The following is a 19,302-nucleotide window of genomic DNA, read 5'->3' as shown; positions in this document are numbered from 1 at the left end:
TTTATAACGTAACGTCATTTTTTAAAATTAAAAAAGTCAACGATAAACTTTCACAAAACACTTCGAAATACTTTTGTAATGCAACTTTAGATATTAGTAAACGTTAATAATCGATCAAATTGATCACAAGGCGATGTATATTCTATAGCTGTACGTCTGGAAATAATGTCCGGGTAAATCTCAATCAAAATATCCGGTCGGAGACCGGAAGAACTGCGCTGCCTTGTGTCCGTTTGACCAAGAAACAAATCGTAGGCAAATGACAAGACTGTTGACATCGTGTGGAAGCTGTAGGTATTGCAACCTCGGCCCCATTTAATGTGGTTCACGTTTAACAATGGGGTTGAAGTGGCGCATGGATATATTTTCAGTGATCAGATTTTCCTGCACTTTTCGATGAAACGCACATTCTGTTATAGTCACAGCCGTGATTTAACCAGTTTTATAAACGTCTTGAGTGTTTTCTATCCACACATACTAATCATATGCATATACTATATTCCTGGCCTGAGCAGCAGGGTGCTGAAATGTTGCGCGATTTTTAACAGAATGTTTCGGAAAAGTAGGGGGTAGGAGTAACAGGTTAATGCAGTCATTTCGGTTTTCACTTCAATTGTCTTTTATTATGTGGTTTGTCTCGATTACAAATACATTGGCAACTTTATTAGTAGTCATCTTTTATTCTGGAGCTGGCGTTTTTTTAAATTACAAGTACAACATTTAATAGTGAGGGTTTTGGGTAACTGCTCTGATGCTCCTACGAAGGTTCTAACGATTTTAAATTGGCATTAAAGTAATTTTGGGGAACCGAGCCCTGGTTAATATTAGTGCGCTGTGTAGGGAATAGGCAGCCATCTGGGTCACTCTGTAAACAGTGGGGACTGCAGTCATGTTATCACTGCCCTATGGAGATACTAGGTGGTAGTACAGCTTGTGTATTGAAACTCTCCCCCCTGTCTCTGACCACCAGGTTGATGACAACAAGAAGCTGGGCGAGTGGGTTGGTCTGTGCAAGATCGACCGGGAGGGGAAACCCCGTAAGGTGGTGGGCTGCAGCTGTGTTGTGATCAAGGTATGAAACCCACTGCTCTGTTCTGGAACCACCTCGGGAGGGAAAGCTGCAGGATTGGTGTGAATCCACTGTGATGTCATAAAGAGGGTAGCGAGGAGTTGGACTGCTCTTTGTGATGTCATAAACAGGGTAGCGAGGAGTTGGACTGCTCTTTGTGATGTCATAAACAGGGTAGCGAGGAGTTGGACTGCTCTTTGTGATGTCATAAACAGGGTAGTGGGGAGTTCTAGACCTACAGTCAGTGTCCAGATGTCAGTTTCCATTTAACCCATCTAAACAGCAGGCACTGCTGCCTCACACTCACCACACAACACAGCCGGCACTGCTGCCTCACAATGTTGGCTATTTGGCGCGAGTACAGTTAAACCTTAAAGTTTATGCACCTAAACTAGATCACCTGAAATAATGAAAGACCTCAATGTAGCCTATAGAGATAAATTGCACAATCATTTTAAAGTATATATGGATTTTTAAAAGGTATTCTCTTTATTAACTGGACTGCGGGTTGTGAGGAGTCGACCCGGGCGTCAGTAGTGGGCCAGGCGAGTGCAGCTGCTGTGCTGTCAGTGCCATGCAGCTGCTTGTCCTATACAGCTGGTCAGAGTGTCTTGCCAGGGTACGAGCTCCTACACCTCGCTGTGGTGTCTGGGGTCCCAATTAATGGCTACATGTACCATTAGTAGACTGAATCAATCTTTAACATACTGACCACAGTGTACAACTCTACCGATATCATACTGACCACAGTGTACAACTCTACCGTACTGACCACAGTGTACAACTCTACCGATACCACAGTGTACAACTGACTAGGGTTGAACAGTGTACAACTCTACGGTAACTGACCACAGTGTGCAACTCTATTTACTGACCACAAACCACTCCCCTATTCCTGGGATAAATAACTGAAAACCCAGTGAACTATTAATATGACCACAGTGTACAAATCTGGGATATCATACTGACAGCCTGATGAATCATCAACGCTGACTAGGGTGAAGGACAGACATCTCTGTAATTTGGAGACAGACTGCCCCAAACCATCTCTGTTCCTGGGGAAATAACAGCAAATCCAGTAAACAGACAGCACATCTCTGTGTGTCTAAATCTGCACATCTCGGCCTGATGAATCACAACATCTCAGGGTGGGACAGCACATCTCTGTATGGAGACAGACAGCACATCTCTGTGTGGGGACAGACAGCACATCTCAGGGTGGGGACAGACAGCACATCTCAGGGTGGGGACAGACAGCACATCTCTGGGTGGGGACAGACAGCACATCTCAGGGTGGGGACAGACAGCACATCTCAGGGTGGGGACAGACAGCACATCTCAGGGTGGGGACAGACAGCACATCTCAGGGTGGGGACAGACAGCACATCTCAGGGTGGGGACAGACAGCACATCTCAGGGTGGGGACAGACAGCACATCTCAGGGTGGGGACAGACAGCACATCTCAGGGTGGGGACAGACAGCACATCTCAGGGTGGGGACAGACAGCACATCTCAGGGTGGGGACAGACAGCACATCTCAGGGTGGGGACAGACAGCACATCTCAGGGTGGGGACAGACAGCACATCTCAGTGTGGAGACAGACAGCACATCTCAGTGTGGGGACAGACAGCACATCTCAGTGTGGGGACAGACAGCACATCTCAGTGTGGGGACAGACAGCACATCTCAGTGTGGGGACAGACAGCACATCTCAGGGTGGAGACAAGACAGCACATCTCAGGGTGGAGACAAGACAGCACATCTCAGGGTGGAGACAGACGGCACATCTCAGGGTGGAGACAGACGGCACATCTCAGTGTGGGACAGACAGACACATCTCAGTGTGGGGACAGACGGCACATCTCAGTGTGGGGACAGACGGCACATCTCAGTGTGGGGACAGACGGCACATCTCAGTGTGGGGACAGACGGCACATCTCAGTGTGGGGACAGACGGCACATCTCAGTGTGGAGACAGACACATTTCAGGTTGGAGACAGACAACACATCTCAGGGTGGGGACAGACTGCACATCTCAGGGTGGAGACAGACAGCACATCTCAGTGTGGGGACAGACAGCACATCTCAGTGTGGGGACAGACAGCACATCTCAGTGTGGAGACAGACAGCACATCTCAGGGTGGAGACAGACAGCACATCTCAGGGTGGAGACAAGACAGCACATCTCAGGGTGGGACAGACGGCACATCTCAGTGTGGGGACAGACGGCACATCTCAGGGTGGGGACAGACGGCACATCTCAGTGTGGGGACAGACGGCACATCTCAGTGTGGGGACAGACGGCACATCTCAGTGTGGGGACAGACGGCACATCTCAGTGTGGGGACAGACGGCACATCTCAGGGTGGAGACAGACGGCACATCTCAGTGTGGGCACAGACGGCACATCTCAGGGTGGGGACAGACGGCACATTTCAGGGTGGAGACAGACGGCACATTTCAGGTTGGAGACAGACGGCACATCTCAGGGTGGGGACAGACAGCACATCTCAGGGTGGGGACAGACAGCACATCTCAGGGTGGGGACAGACAGCACATCTCAGGGTGGGGACAGACAGCACATCGCAGTTCACAATAGAACATTTTGTAAAATACATTTTTTAAATTCATTAAATCCGAATACTGACCATAATATATGGACATAAATCTGTTCCAAATTGGACCATTATTCCCTGTGTATGTAGTGCACTACTTTATAGGATTAAGTTCACTATATAAGGTGTCATTTGGGACACTTCTCAGTTTGTTCTAAACATTGGAGTGTCCTGTAGCTGGTATCCTGTGTAACTGTTTTCTCCCCCCATGCTGTCTAACACTGTCCCATCCCCTCTACAGGACTATGGCAAGGAGTCTCAGGCCAAGGACGTGATTGAGGAATATTTCAAGGCCAAGAAATGAGGTGTCATTTTCAATAAAAGCTGAGATGAAGTGTCTTGTCTGGAGAGTTAATTATTAAGTGCGACCTGGGAGAGATGCAGAGCTTTATTTAAAGGTGCAGTCTGCTACGACCACTTGGGTGACTAAGCTGAAAACGTTTCAGACTCTTCTGTTCAAACAACTAGAGCCTACGTACCCGTTATAGAGATTCTAATCTTAATTGGTCACATTTCAAACTGACCTTTTTGTGAGGTACAGGCAGGAGCTAGTTCTGTACAATGGTTGGGGTCGATAAACTTATAATCTTTAGGTTGGGAACATTTTGTCTTCCGAATAGATTACAACGGCGATTGGATTACACTAACGTTACTGCGTGGTTGTAGCAGGTTATAACTCGTTAGTTCTATTAGTTACGTTGTCTACGATGTTACTTTAGCAAATATGGTCACAACGATTATAGGCTGTGTAGCGGTTATGCCTGGGAAAGGATTCCTGGTCACCTACAGCTGATGTGTTGCGCATTGACGTCCACAAGCGAAGAAAGAAGTGAAAGGAGGGGAGACCCGCGCGAGAAGGAATACGCACGTGGCTGCTATGAAAGTGAACTGTGTTTACGTGTGATCCGGGGTGTGTTCATTCTGCTGATTTCTGTTAAAATGTTTCTTATGGGGAGCAAAACTGGAATGAACACACCTGCATTTGTTCGTTAACTTAGTTTTGCGACTGTTGGACTGATGATTACGCCCTATATCAGCCAAGAGTGTGCAAGGTGGTATTGAATGTCACTTTCTGCCCGTGTGTCACTGCCATCTCAAATGTCTCTATCTGTGTTTACCTTACGCAGGAAACTCATTCATAGGCTAGGTTTTTAGCAACCTCATACTGCAGTTATTTACATTTAAGTCATTTAGCAGACGCTCTTATCCAGAGCGACTTACTGTTATAGTAATAAGGCTTTGCTCATGGGGGAGGGGGGGGTCATCCATCTTAACTGCCACTGATCTCTGGTATGTCTGAAAGAAATCTAACACTTTTACGTTTGGAATTCATGTGCAGTGCCTTCAAAGTATTCATACCCCCTTGACTTGTTCCGCATTTTTGTTACAGCCTGAATTCAAAATGGTTAAAATAGATGTGTAGATGTTCTCTGACCTAACACCCCATATTGACAGTGAAAGTAATAAAAAATAAATGAAATGCAGAAATATCTAATTTTATATAAGTGTTCATACCCTTGAATCAATACTTTGTAGGTGCACATTCCGCAGCGATTACAAAGCTTTCTGGTTAAATCTCTTAAGCTCTTTCCACACCTGGATTGCCCTGATTCGTTTCAGAGATCCTTTTCAGGTTCGCAATTAATTCAGCCGTCGCCCATGTTATATGCAGATGATGGTCTTAAACATGGCCCCAACTTGGATTTAGTGTTAAAACGCTTTACAACAAAGCTTTCTTAGTATCCAACAAGCTTTCTCTACCTTTAACCTTGTTCTGAACACCTCCAAAACAAATGTAATGTGGTTTGGTAAGAAGAATGCCCCTCTCCCCACAGGTGTTATTACTACCTCTGAGGTTTTAGAGCTTGAGGTAGTCACCTCATACCAGTACTTGGGAGTTTGGCTAGACAGTACACTGTCCTTCTCTCAGCACATATCAAAGCTGCAGGCTAAAGTTAAATCTAGACTTGGTTTCCTCTATCGTAATCGCTCCCCTTTCACCACAGCTGCCAAACTAACCCTGATTCAGATGACCATCCTCGCCATGAGGTAATGCAAACGACAGCTTCATTTTGGATTAAGATGCTGTGGACTGATGAAACAAAGAGTGAGTTATTTGGTCAAAACAAGGGACGTTATGCATGGCGGTAAAAGAACACAGTGTTCCAAGATAAACACTTGCTACCCACAATACAGTTTGGTTTCCATCACGCTGTGTGGCCAGTGTCGGTCCTGGGAATCTTGTTAAGGTTGAGGGTCGCATGGATTCCACTCAATATCAGCAGATTCTTGGGAATAATGTCGAAGAATCGGTCATAAAATTTGAAGTTACGCCGGGCCTGAATATTTCAACAGGACATCGTCCCAAAAACACTGATCAAAATCTACCCGGTCATTTATGCAGAGGAACAAATACAATGTTCTGGAATGGCCAGACCTGAATATCATTGACAATCTGTGGGATGATTCTGGAATGGTCAATGGACAATCTGTGGGATCCATCCCAGACCTGAATATCATTGACAATCTGATTCTGGGATGATTCTGACAATCTGAATTCTGGTCATCCAATCTGTGGGATGATTCTGGAATGGTCATGAATATCATTGACAATCTGTGGGATGATTCTGGAATGGTCATCCCAGACCTGAATATCATTGACAATCTGTGGGATGATTCTGGAATGGTCATCCCAGACCTGAATATCATTGACAGTCTGTGGGATGATTCTGGAATGGTCATCCCAGACCTGAATATCATTGACAATCTGTGGGATGATTCTGGAATGGTCATCCTGTGGGATGATTCCTGGTCATCCCAGATATCATTGACAATCTGTGGGATGATTCTGGAATGGTCATCCCAGACCTGAATATCATTGACAATCTGTGGGATGATTCTGGAATGGTCATCCCAGACCTGAATATCATTGACAATCTGTGGGATGATTCTGGAATGGTCATCCCAGACCTGAATATCATTGACAATCTGTGGGATGATTCTGGAATGGTGACCTGAATATCTGACAATCTGTGGGATGATTCTGGAATGGTCATCCCAGACCTGAATATCATTGACAATCTGTGGGATGATTCTGGAATGGTCATCCCAGACCTGAATATCATTGACAGTCTGTGGGATGATTCTGGGGAATGGTCATCCCAGACCTGAATATCAATGGTGACAATCTTGACAATCTGGGGATGATTCTGGAATGGTCATCCCAGACCTGAATATCATTGACAATCTGTGGGATGATTCTGGAATCATCCCAGACCTGAATATCATTGATGATTCTGGAATGGTCATCCCAGACCTGAATATCATTGACAATCTGTGGGATGATTCTGGAATGGTCATCCCAGACCTGAATATCATTGACAATCTGTGGGATGACCTGAATATCATTGACAATCTGTGGGATGATTCTGGAATGGTCATCCCAGACCTGAATATCATTGACAATCTGTGGGATGATTCTGGAATGGTCATCCCAGACCTGAATATCATTGACAATCTGTGGGATGATTCTGGAATGGTCATCCCAGACCTGAATATCATTGACAATCTGTGGGATGATTCTGGAATGGTCATCCCAGACCTGAATATCATTGACAATCTGTGGGATGATTCTGGAATGGTCATCCCAGACCTGAATATCATTGACAATCTGTGGGATGATTCTGGAATGGTCATCCCAGACCTGAATATCATTGACAATCTGTGGGATGATTCTGGAATGGTCATCCCAGACCTGAATATCATTGACAATCTGTGGGATGATTCTGGAATGGTCATCCCAGACCTGAATATCATTGACAATCTGTGGGATGATTCTGGAATGGTCATCCCCTGAATATCATTGACAATCTGTGGGATGATTCTGGAATGGTCATCCCAGACCTGAATATCATTGACAATCTGTGGGATGATTCTGGAATGGTCATCCCAGACCTGAATATCATTGACAATCTGTGGGATGATTCTGGAATGGTCATCCCTGAGTCCCAGACCTGAATATCATTGACAATCTGTGGGATGATTCTGGAATGGTCATCCCAGAATATCATTGACAATCTGTGGGATGATTCTGGAATGGTCATCCCAGACCTGAATATCATTGGTCATCCCAGACCTGAATATCATTGACAATCTGTGGGATGATTCTGGAATGGTCATCCCAGACCTGAATATCATTGACAATCTGTGGGATGATTCTGGAATGGTCATCCCAGACCTGAATATCATTGACAATCTGTGGGATGATTCTGGAATGGTCATCCCAGACCTGAATATCATTGACAATCTGTGGGATGATTCTGGAATGGAATCATCCCAGACCTGAATATCATTGACAATCTGTGGGATGATTCTGGAATGGTCATCCCAGACCTGAATATCATTGACAATCTGTGGGATGATTCTGGAATGGTCATCCCAGACCTGAATATCATTGACAATCTGTGGGATGATGAATGGTCATGGAATATCATTGACAATCTGTGGGATGATTCTGGAATGGTCATCAGACCTGAATATCATTGACAATCTGTGGGATGATTCTGGAATGACAATCTGTGGGATGATTCCAGACCTGAATATCATTGACAATCTGTGGGATGATTCTGGAATGGTCATCCCAGACCTGAATATCATTGACAATCTGTGGGATGATTCTGGAATGGTCTATCCCAGACCTGAATATCATTGACAATGGAATGGTCATCCCAGACCTGAATATCATTGACAATCTGTGGGATGATTCTGGAATGGTCATCCCAGACCTGAATATCATTGACAATCTGTGGGATGATTCTGGAATGGAATGGTCATCCCAGACCTGAATATCATTGACAATCTGTGGGATGATTCTGGAATGGTCATCCCAGACCTGAATATCATTGACAATCTGTGGGATGATTCTGGAATGGTCATCCCAGACCTGAATATCATTGACAATCTGTGGGATGATTCTGGAATGGTCATCCCAGTCCCCAGACCTGAATATCATTGACAATCTGTGGGATGATTCTGGAATGGTCATCCCAGACCTGAATATCATTGACAATCTGTGGGATGATATGAAGTGGGCTGTCCATGCTCGGCAACCATCAAACCTAACTGAACTGGAGATGTTTTGTAAGGAGGAATGGTCCAAAATACCTTCATCCAGAATCCAGACACTCAGAGGCTATGGGAAGCAGCTAGAGGCTGTTATTTTAGCAAAAGGAGGCTCTACTAAATATTGATGAGATTTTCTAGTGGGGTGCCCAAATTTATGCACCTGTCTAATTTAGTTTTGATGCATATTGCACATTTTCTGTTAATCCAATAAACCTCATTTCACTACTGAAATATTACTGTGTCCATCAGTTATTTGATAGATCAAAATGAAATTGCTGATCCAAACACCCAATTATTTATAAATGGAAATTGTCAGGGGTGTCCAAACTTTTTCATACGACTAAAGATGAGTCCTCTATGAGTCCTCTATTTCGGTGGTTGTGCCTGGCCCAGCGACATGTGACTTCCGTGAATCTGATGTCCGTGAATCTGGTCAAGCACTCCGATGTGAAAGACAGAGAAATTGTACACACAGGAGAGGCTCATGGCAGCCAGTAAAATGTCTGATAGGAGGTGATGCTCTAGCGCTCTCTTGTGGTTGAATAGTGAATTACAGGTGTGATCACGTTCCCGGTTCATATTCACCCTACTGTCTACCAGCAGGGGGCGCTCTTAGGCAGAGCACTGCTTCATGGCGATGGCGAGGCCCCATCCAGAAACCAGCCTTTCCCAATGGCCCACACACTTGTCTACATCTGAGAGGATTGATCTGAATCAGAAGGGAATGTAGTCTAATTGGGGCCATCTGCTATTAGTATATCCAGTTTTAGATTTTTAAATGAATGATTCTTGAAGAATATAGTTTATAAATTAGTGTTTTACTCCATTGTTTACAAACAAGGTAATTATAAACAAACACTGTGTAACTTCAGAACATGGTTAAAAGTATAATTTCGATTTCATGGATGGTCAGTCCTTGTTACATTTATCCAGCCCCATCCCGCCGTTGTTTAGCTTTTTAAAAATGTAATGTTTGCTAATTGAAATGCTGAATTTCTACTGAAGTAGGCCACTACAGAATAGATAAATATATGGGATGATTCTTTGTCTCTCTCCCAAATATTCTCAAACAAGTTCTCACAAAAAAAAGAGATAAAATGGGAGAAGGAGGGGAGGAGAGGAACGAGGGTAGGCCTACGAGCGACCGACCATACACGCGCCGAACATCTCTAATTAAATTAGATGATTATTTTCCCCCATCCCGATTGGGCAGCGCTCCAACAACTATTAGCCAGAGCAGCCTGCTCAGCGCATGGGAGTCCCCAACCCTTGCCCCGTTATCTAACTAATGACCTACCCACCTCCTCTCTCCCTCATCCCCCTCTCCTCCCTATACCCCACTCCTTCCATCTCTCTCTCAGGCGGCCAGTTTGATTTTCTTCCCGGTGGGGTGACGGTGAGAGGGGAGGGCAGGGGAGAGGGTGAGAGGGGAGGACAGGGGAGAGGGTGAGAGGGGAGGGCAGGGGAGAGGGTGAGAGGGGAGGGCAGGGGAGAGGGTGAGAGGGGAGGGCAGGGGAGAGGGTGAGGGGGAGGGCAGGGGAGAGGGTGAGAGGGCAGGGGAGAGGGTGAGAGGGGAGGGCAGGGGAGAGGGGAGGGCAGGGGAGAGGGTGAGAGGGGAGGACAGGGGAGAGGGGAGGACAGGGGAGAGGGTGAGAGGGGAGGACAGGGGAGAGGGTGAGAGGGGAGGGGAGAGGGTGAGAGGAGAGGAGGGCAGGGGAGAGGGTGAGAGGAGGGGGAGAGGGGAGAGGGGAGGGGAGAGGGTGAGAGGGCAGGGGAGAGACGGGAGGACAGGGGAGAGGGTGTGCCACAGCGCTGCTGATGTATGTATAACCAGGATGATTTCATGGGGCTCGGTGCCAAATGGCCACATAATGAAAGTTTGCTAGATCGAATCCCTGAGCTGGTAAAAAATCTGTTGTTCTGCCCCTGAACAGGCAGGTAACCCGCTGTTCCTCGGCCGTCATTGAAAATAAGAATTTGTTCTTAACTGACTTGCCTAGTTAAATAAAGGTAAAAAAATAAATAAAAAACGAGAGTGAGAGGGGGAAGTAATTGGTGTATTTACGGATGTACTGTAATTTATCCCCACAAGAATACAGTACCTTACCATATCTTTGGAGCGCCAAAACCTGTTGACCACGAGTGAGGGCATGGTGTTGTTTCTGGCTCATTAACATATTTTGAGGCATGCCTTGCAAAAGGCTATATTTGTTGCACACGTGTGTACCAATGCTGTGTTGCCCTGTTCTGCCAGTTTGGAAGCCTTTGTTAAGGCCTCTAGAATCGGACGTGATATAAAACACCATCTTTTCATTAATATGCTGTTATGTGTAAACACTTTAGCTAGCAGCCACCTGCTTTCACCAAGCTCTTGTAATTACAGTAAAATTACAAACCTCTCCCCTCAAACAATTTAGTTAATTCAGTCATCCATTCATTAATTAGGATTACAGTAACGTTTACTTTTTAAAAGTGTAATACAGTATTTTTTTTATGGTGTTGTACTGTGTGTCATTACACAGGACTTGTTTTGATACTGTAGTTAGATTACAGATGATTTAGTAAACAGTTAGCCTATGTTTACTAATCTACTTTCAGAACGGTGAGAAAACACCCACAATGAAATGTATCCAATAACACTTTATACTCTTTTAAATAATATGATACATGGCCTAACTAAATTTAAACAAATAAATGAAAACATTTACGAAAATACATGTTTTTATGGGCCATATAGGAGCATGAATGATTGACTTCGTAATTCTGTGTTAGTAGCGTCTTCCGTACATAACGTGATGTAGGCTACATTTCTCTTCTTGGTTCTTGTTTTGTTACAGGGACATTTTACAGGGAAAACGAAATGATTTGTAATGGATAAAAGCACAAACGAACACTGTTTCTCTTCTATTCTAGTATGTAAGATCATGGGCCTATTTATAAAACGGATAAGATAAACGATGACTTTATTCCCCGTCTCTGTGATCATCAGTACAGTCAATTAATTGATGTAGCCTACGTCTCCTCTCCTTAGTCTAAAGTCATTCCCAGCGGGGCTGTGTGAGGGTCATCTCGCCAGTGGATCGTTACAATAACACGGCTATAATGGATGGATGGAGGCGCTTGTTATTACACCATGGTCTGCTCTCCACTCCTCTGCTGTGCTCTCCACAACACAGGCAGGAATTCTCTGATGGACAACGAGTTCGCAGCTCAGGACAGTTTGTGTGTGTGTGTGTGTGTGTGTGTGTGTGTGTGTGTGTGTGTGTGTGTGTGTGTGTGTGTGTGTGTGTGTGTGTGTGTGTTTCACAGTGACTTGGACTTTCCCGGCCCGGGTATAGCTTGCTTCTCTCCCTTCCTCCAAAGAGCCAAAGCCAGCTGCATAAATATCTGTCTGCCGTGTGTAAACAGTGCGGTCATAACCCGCGTGAATTAAACAAGGCGTCTGGAGCGGGATTAAGCCGCACATTTAACACTTTCAAGACGTCTGTTAAACAATGAACTTCAAACCGACATACCTCTCTGCTAAGGCCATTCATTAACGTCAAAACGAAGATTTTATTTATTCCTTATTTCGTTACCAAATGATCATTTATTCGAATTGATAGCAGTTTGTTGATCTAATGTCAAGCATATCGAGAAAGTATCAATTGTTTACTTTTGGAGATAAAAAAAACCCGGAATTAGGTTCCCTCTGGCCGCGCACGTTTCTATATTCTCTCTGCTCTTTGTGGCTCCTTCCTTTTGAGAGAAAGGTCGAGATAACTACGGGTTAGTTTGATCAGAGGGAGAAAACCCTATAGCCAACAACAACTAAATGTATCCTGTATAATGTTTCTATTCTTAATAGTCCAACACACATTGAGTGAGAGAATTTATACGATAAAATGAATACATTTTATTTAGTCCTAAATACAATCAGGCGATTACAATAACGGACACATTTTCATGTGCGCTTCCAAATCGGTGACTGACAACTTCACCTGTACAAAAAAAAAATATATATATATATAGCCTATATATATACACACACACTTGTATGACAACATTTTTATACAATGCATTTTAAAAGTATAAAACCGAATACAAAACTTTAGCACAACCTGTCCTCGAACCAGCAAAGACAACATGTAAACAATTTAAATAGGCGTATAAAATCCGTTTCTCTGTAGGGTGAACCCGCAAGAGAGTGCGCACTCTCCCGGTTATTCCCACCCAATATTTGGTTTAGGAGATATACGACATGCATGTCTGGTCCACCTGGAAAAGTCCGTTCCCGGTAACGAAAACGTCAATGAACATGTCATGTCCATCCGTTCCATCACGAGGCAGTTGTTCCACACAACCGGGTGGTGTTGAGCATCTCTTTCAAATCGTTCTCGGGTTTACCGGCGACCATGAAGGGCCACGTCTGGAGAGGGAGAGAGAGAGAGAGAGGAACAGGAAATCAATGATCAGCTCACCGCGCAATAGAACAACACTATTAGGTTAACAAAACATATTTATTAAAACACTAAAAAACACTATTATAACATCAGTAATATTACAGTAAGGTCCAGTATATATAAATATATATATGGCTAATGAGGGGAGATTTAATCTGATGTGTGTAAAGGATAAATATTGGGGCTATACCACTCTTTAATAGACGACTGTCAAGCAGCATAATGTTTCCAAACATCATTATCATATTTGAATATCTAAATAAAACGGAGATCTTATATTACAATACCTCTTTACATAGCCTGAACGTCCTGCAAAACGGGAATAGGCTAAACTGAATAGGCTAAACTGAATAGGCTAAACTAAATAGGCTAAACTAAATAGGCTAAACTAAATAGGCTAAATTAAATAGGCTAAACTAAATAGGCTAAACTGAATAGGCTAAATTGAATAGGCTAAACTAAATAGACTAAATTAAATAGGCTAAACTAAATAGGCTAAACTGAATAGGCTAAACTAAATAGGCTAAACTGAATAGGCTAAACTGAATAGGCTAAACTAAATAGGCTAAACTAAATAGGCTAAACTGAATAGGCTAAACTGAATAGGCTAAACTAAATAGGCTAAACTGAATAGGCTAAACTAAATAGGCTAAACTGAATAAGCTAAACTGAATAGGCTAAACTAAATAGGCTAAACTAAATAGGCTAAACTAAATAGGCTAAACTAAATAGGCTAAACTGAATTGGCTAAATTGAATTGGCTAAACTGAATAGGCTAAACTAAATAGGCTAAACTGAATAGGCTAAATTGAATAGGCTAAACTAAATAGGCTAAACTAAATAGGCTAAACTGAATAGGCTAAATTGAATAGGCTAAATTTAATTGGCTAAACTGAATATGCTAAACTAAATAGGCTAAACTAAATAAACTAAATAGGCTAAACTGAATAGGCTAAATTGAATAGGCTAAATTTAATTGGCTAAACTGAATATGCTAAACTAAATAGGCTAAACTGAATAGGCTAAACTAAATAGGCTAAACTGAATAGGCTAAATTGAATAGGCTAAACTAAATAGACTAAATTAAATAGGCTAAACTAAATAGGCTAAACTAAATAGGCTAAATTAAATAGGCTAAACTAAATAGGCTAAACTGAATAGGCTAAATTGAATAGGCTAAACTAAATAGACTAAATTAAATAGGCTAAACTGAATAGGCTAAACTAAATAGTCTAAACTGAATAGGCTAAACTGAATAGGCTAAATTAAATAGGCTAAACTGAATAGGCTAAATTAAATAGGCTAAACTGAATAGGCTAAATTAAATAGGCTAAACTGAATAGGCTAAACTAAATAGGCTAAACTAAATAGGCTAAACTAAATAGGCTAAACTAAATAGGCTAAACTGAATAGGCTAAACTGAATAGGCTAAACTGAATAGGCTAAATTAAATAGGCTAAACTAAATAGGCTAAACTAAATAGGCTAAACTAAATAGGCTAAACTGAATAGGCTAAACTGAATAGGCTAAATTAAATAGGCTAAACTAAATAGGCTAAACTAAATAGGCTAAACTGAATAGGCTAAACTAAATAGGCTAAACTGAATAGGCTAAACTAAATAGGCTAAACTGAATAGGCTAAACTGAATAGGCTAAACTAAATAGGCTAAACTGAATAGGCTAAACTGAATAGGCCAAATGTAAATAGGCTAAACTGAATAGGCCAAATGTAAATAGGCTAAACTGAATAGGCTAAACTGGATAGGCCAGGCGCTAAATAACATGGAACTCTCCAAAATATACCAGTTGTTTCTGTTTGGATACGCCCTGTTGTGAAATTATACTGTTGAATGTTTTTGTTGTTGTCAATTATTGCGTGAATTATATTGTCCAGACAATATTGAGTAAACAATCAAATGGTATGTAGCCTTTAGGACCATCAATAAGCCTCAACCTATTAAAATAGCCCCATCCAATCAAATGGTATGTAGCCTTTAGGACCACCAATAAGCCTCAACCTATTAAAATAGCCCCATCCACACCTCTCCAATCAACCTTAAAGTGACCGTCAGAAACACTTCAACTCATGTCACGTGTTTGATTCATGACGATAACTTGGATCTCTTTTAATTGTAGGCTTATCAAGGTAGGTGAAGGGTTTTCTTTTATTCTAAGGCTCCGGGTTTTCCCCGCGAGCCACTGTGCCACATTTGCCCCTGCTTTGCTTGCTCTTTGGAGTGGGCCGGGTATCAGTAAAGCACTTTGTGACAACTGCTGATGGAAAAAGGACTTCTTGAAAAAAAAACGTCTTTGTAAAATGTATTTGAAATGCTGAAGTGTGTTTCTCACCAGGTTGACGGGGTGATTATAACCGTTCTCGTATTTGTCGTTGGCAAGGATCTGCCGTAGATGGGCGATGTAGCTCGAGGCAAGGCGCAGAGTGTCCAGTTTGGAGAGCTTGGTGTCCGGTGGGACCCACGGTAATGTCATCTTCAACCGGGAGAACGCTTTTGACAGCACGCGCATCCTCGCTCGCTCTCGTGCGTTGGCTGCGTTCCTCTGCACAGGTTTGCCGCACCCCTCGTGGGCCACACTGTTCGGCGCCTTCTTCCTACTGTACGCTGTTTTCCGTTTCTTTCCCGCTGCAGCTTTATCGTTGGCCGAGCCGCCTTCGCAGTTCGAGCTCTCCTCTGTGCTCTCGTTCGACGTACCAGAGTCGAACTTCAGGATGCCGTCCAGGACCTCATCGTCGAAGTCGCTAAGCGACCCGGTGGACATGTTCGGTTGTCGGTTGGGGCGCGTGGCCTCAGCAGAGTGTGGCACGGGACGGACTAAGACCGCCGGAGACTGGGGTGAGCGAGCTCCCCGTTGTGTGTCCTCCTCCTCCTCCTCCTCCTCCTCGAGACCCAACAGGCTGCTCATGAACCGGAGCGGCAGAGGATGTGAAGGAAACGGTAAGCAGTCCTACCATTTATCTCTGTGGGCAGGGGCGTGACCGCGACGGAAGGGGAGCCAAGGGGAGGGATGAACATTTCTACACGTCTCCGTCTCCAACTCCAACATTGTGGACGCTGTAGTGAAATAACTGGGTCTGTTGTAAAATACATTTATTTTATGCCAGCTATTCATAAGCAGCCGATAGAAAGAGGAAAAAGATAACTTTTTGATCATTTAAAAACAAAGGACACTCTTCAGTGGTATAACCAGGGTTATAACCAGGGGTATAACCAGGGGTATAACCAGGGGAGCAGCCAGGGGTATAACCAGGGGTATAACCAGGGGTATAACCAGGGGTATAACCAGGGGTATAACCAGGGGAGCAGCCAGGGGTATAACCAGGGGTATAACCAGGGGTATAACCAGGGTATAACCAGTGGTATAACCAGGGGTATAACCAGTGGTATAACCAGCGGTATAACCAGGGTATAACCAGTGGTATAACCAGGGGTATAACCAGGGATATAAACCATATAACCAGGGTATAACCAGGGGTATAACCAGGGGTATAACCAGTGGTATAACCAGTGGTATAACCAGGGGTATAACCAGGGGTATAACCAGTGGTATAACCAGGGGTATAACCAGGGGTATAACCAGTGGTATAACCAGGGGTATAACCAGGGGTATAACCAGTGGTGGTATAACCAGGGGTATAACCAGGGTATAACCAGGGGTATAACCAGTGGTATAACCAGCCAGGGGGTATAACCAGGGGTATAACCAGGGGTATAACCAGTGGTATAACCAGGGTATAACCAGGGTATAACCAGGGGTATAACCAGGGGTATAACCAGGGGTATAACCAGGGGTATAACCAGGGGTATAACCAGGGGGGGTATAACCAGTGGTATAACCAGGGGTATAACCAGGGGTATAACCAGGGGAGCAGCCAGGGGTATAACCAGGGGTATAACCAGGGGTATAACCAGTGGTATAACCAGCGGTATAACCAGGGGTATAACCAGGGGTATAACCAGGGGAGCAGCCAGGGGTATAACCAGGGGTATAACCAGTGGTATAACCAGTGGTATAACCAGGGGTATAACCAGTGGTATAACCAGGGATATAACCAGGGGTATAACCAGTGGTATAACCAGGGGTATAACCAGGGGTATAACCAGTGGTATAACCAGGGGTATAACCAGTGGTATAACCAGTGGTATAACCAGTGGTATAACCAGGGGTATAACCAGTGGTATAACCAGTGGTATAACCAGGGGTATAACCAGTGGTATAACCAGTGGTATAACCAGGGGTATAACCAGGGGTATAACCAGTGGTATAACCAGGGGTATAACCAGGGGTATAACCAGGGGTATAACCAGTGGTATAACCAGGGGTATAACCAGGGGTATAACCAGGGGTATAACCAGGGGTATAACCAGTGGTATAACCAGGGGTATAACCAGTGGTATAACCAGGGATATAACCAGGGGTATAACCAGTGGTATAACCAGGGGTATAACCAGGGGTATAACCAGGGTATAACCAGTATAACCAGGGTATAACCAGGGGTATAACCAGTGGGGATATAACCAGGGGTATAACCAGTGGTATAACCAGGGGTATAACCAGGGGTATAACCAGGGTATATAACCAGGGGTATAACCAGTGGTATAACCAGGGGTATAACCAGGGGTATAACCAGGGTATAACCAGTGGTATAACCAGGGATATAACCAGGGGTATAACCAGGGGTATAACCAGTGGTATAACCAGGGGTATAACCAGGGGTATAACCAGTGGTATAACCAGGGATATAACCAGGGGTATAACCAGTGGTATAACCAGGGGTATAACCAGGGGTATAACCAGGGGTATAACCAGTGGTATAACCAGGGGTATAACCAGGGGTATAACCAGTGGTATAACCAGGGGTATAACCAGGGGTATAACCAGGGGTATAACCAGGGGTATAACCAGGGGTATAACCAGGGGTATAACCAGGGTATAACAGCCAGGGTATAACCAGGGTATAACCAGGGTATAACCAGTGGTATAACCAGGGGTATAACCAGGGGTATAACCAGTGGTATAACCAGGGGTATAACCAGGGGTATAACCAGGGGTATAACCAGGGGTATAACCAGGGGTATAACCAGTGGTATAACCAGGGGTATAACCAGGGGTATAACCAGGGGTATAACCAGGGAGCAGCCAGGGGTATAACCAGGGGTATAACCAGGGGTATAACCAGGGGTATAACCAGGGGTATAACCAGGGGTATAACCAGGGGTATAACCAGGGGTATAACCAGGGGTATAACCAGGGGTATAACCAGGGGTATAACCAGGGGAGCAGCCAGGGGTATAACCAGGGGTATAACCAGGGGCAGCCAGGGGTATAACCAGGGGATAGCCAGGGGTATAACCAGTGGTATAACCAGGGGTATAACCAGGGGTATAACCAGGGGTATAACCAGCAGCCAGGGGTATAACCAGTGGTATAACCAGTGGTATAACCAGGGGTATAACCAGGGGAGCAGCCAGGGGGATATAACCAGTGGTATAACCAGGGGTATAACCAGGGTATAACCAGGGATATAACCAGGGGTATAACCAGGGATATAACCAGGGGGTATAACCAGGGGTATAACCAGGGGAGGGATATAACCAGGGATATAACCAGGGGTAGCAGCCAGGGGTATAACCAGTGGTATAACCAGGGATATAACCAGGGTATAACCAGGGGTATAACCAGGGGAGCAGCCAGGGGTATAACCAGGGGTATAACCAGGGGTATAACCAGTGGTATAACCAGGGGTATAACCAGGGGTATAACCAGGGGTATAACCAGGGGCGCTGCCAGGGATATAACCAGGGGAGCCGCCAGGGGTATAACCAGGGGTATAACCAGGGGTATAACCAGGGGAGCAGCCAGTCCAGGGGTATAACCAGGGGTATAACCAGGGGTATAACCAGGGGAGCAGCCAGTGGTATAACCAGGGGTATAACCAGGGGTATAACCAGGGAAGCAGCCAGGGGTATAACCAGGGATATAACCAGGGGTATAACCAGGGGTATAACCAGGGTATAACCAGGGAGCTGCCA

General features: G+C 44.4%; 2 protein-coding genes across 2 annotated transcripts; one reads left to right on the top strand and one right to left on the bottom strand.

The window, feature by feature from the left end:
- Positions 1–2,197: 2,197 nt before the first annotated feature.
- Positions 2,198–4,023, top strand: LOC127919807 (uncharacterized). The gene is made up of 2 exons (XM_052503648.1): positions 2,198–2,864; positions 3,436–4,023. Exons 1-2 carry the CDS (start codon positions 2,198–2,200, stop codon positions 3,735–3,737), a joined length of 969 nt encoding a protein of 322 aa, XP_052359608.1. The 3' UTR covers positions 3,738–4,023.
- An 8,643-nt stretch (positions 4,024–12,666) lies between these two features.
- On the bottom strand, positions 12,667–16,217 carry LOC118377597 (transcription factor 21-like). The gene is made up of 2 exons (XM_035764538.2): positions 15,602–16,217; positions 12,667–13,218 (listed from the first exon to the last, which is right to left on the bottom strand). The coding sequence occupies exons 1-2, from the start codon at positions 16,172–16,174 to the stop codon at positions 13,129–13,131; spliced, it is 663 nt and encodes a 220-aa protein (XP_035620431.1). The 5' UTR covers positions 16,175–16,217; the 3' UTR covers positions 12,667–13,128.
- Between the last annotated feature and the right edge of the window lie 3,085 nt (positions 16,218–19,302).

This window comes from Oncorhynchus keta, unplaced genomic scaffold, assembly GCF_023373465.1.
Source record: "Oncorhynchus keta strain PuntledgeMale-10-30-2019 unplaced genomic scaffold, Oket_V2 Un_contig_17543_pilon_pilon, whole genome shotgun sequence".
Classification (NCBI taxonomy): domain Eukaryota; kingdom Metazoa; phylum Chordata; class Actinopteri; order Salmoniformes; family Salmonidae; genus Oncorhynchus; species Oncorhynchus keta.
The sequence above is the reverse complement of the archived record's forward strand: the minus strand, read 5'-3'. Positions and strand labels throughout refer to the sequence as shown.

Coding starts and splice junctions, on each gene's coding strand:
- LOC127919807 (XM_052503648.1), top strand. CDS start 2,198: ATGAATCACAACATCTCAGGGTGGGACAGCACATCTCTGTATGGAGAC. Junction 2,865..3,435: donor GACAGACGGCACATCTCAGG/GTGGAGACAGAC, acceptor GGCACATCTCAG/GGTGGAGACAGACGGCACAT.
- LOC118377597 (XM_035764538.2), bottom strand. CDS start 16,174: ATGAGCAGCCTGTTGGGTCTCGAGGAGGAGGAGGAGGAGGAGGAGGAC. Junction 13,219..15,601: donor ATAATCACCCCGTCAACCTG/GTGAGAAACACA, acceptor CTCCCTCTCCAG/ACGTGGCCCTTCATGGTCGC.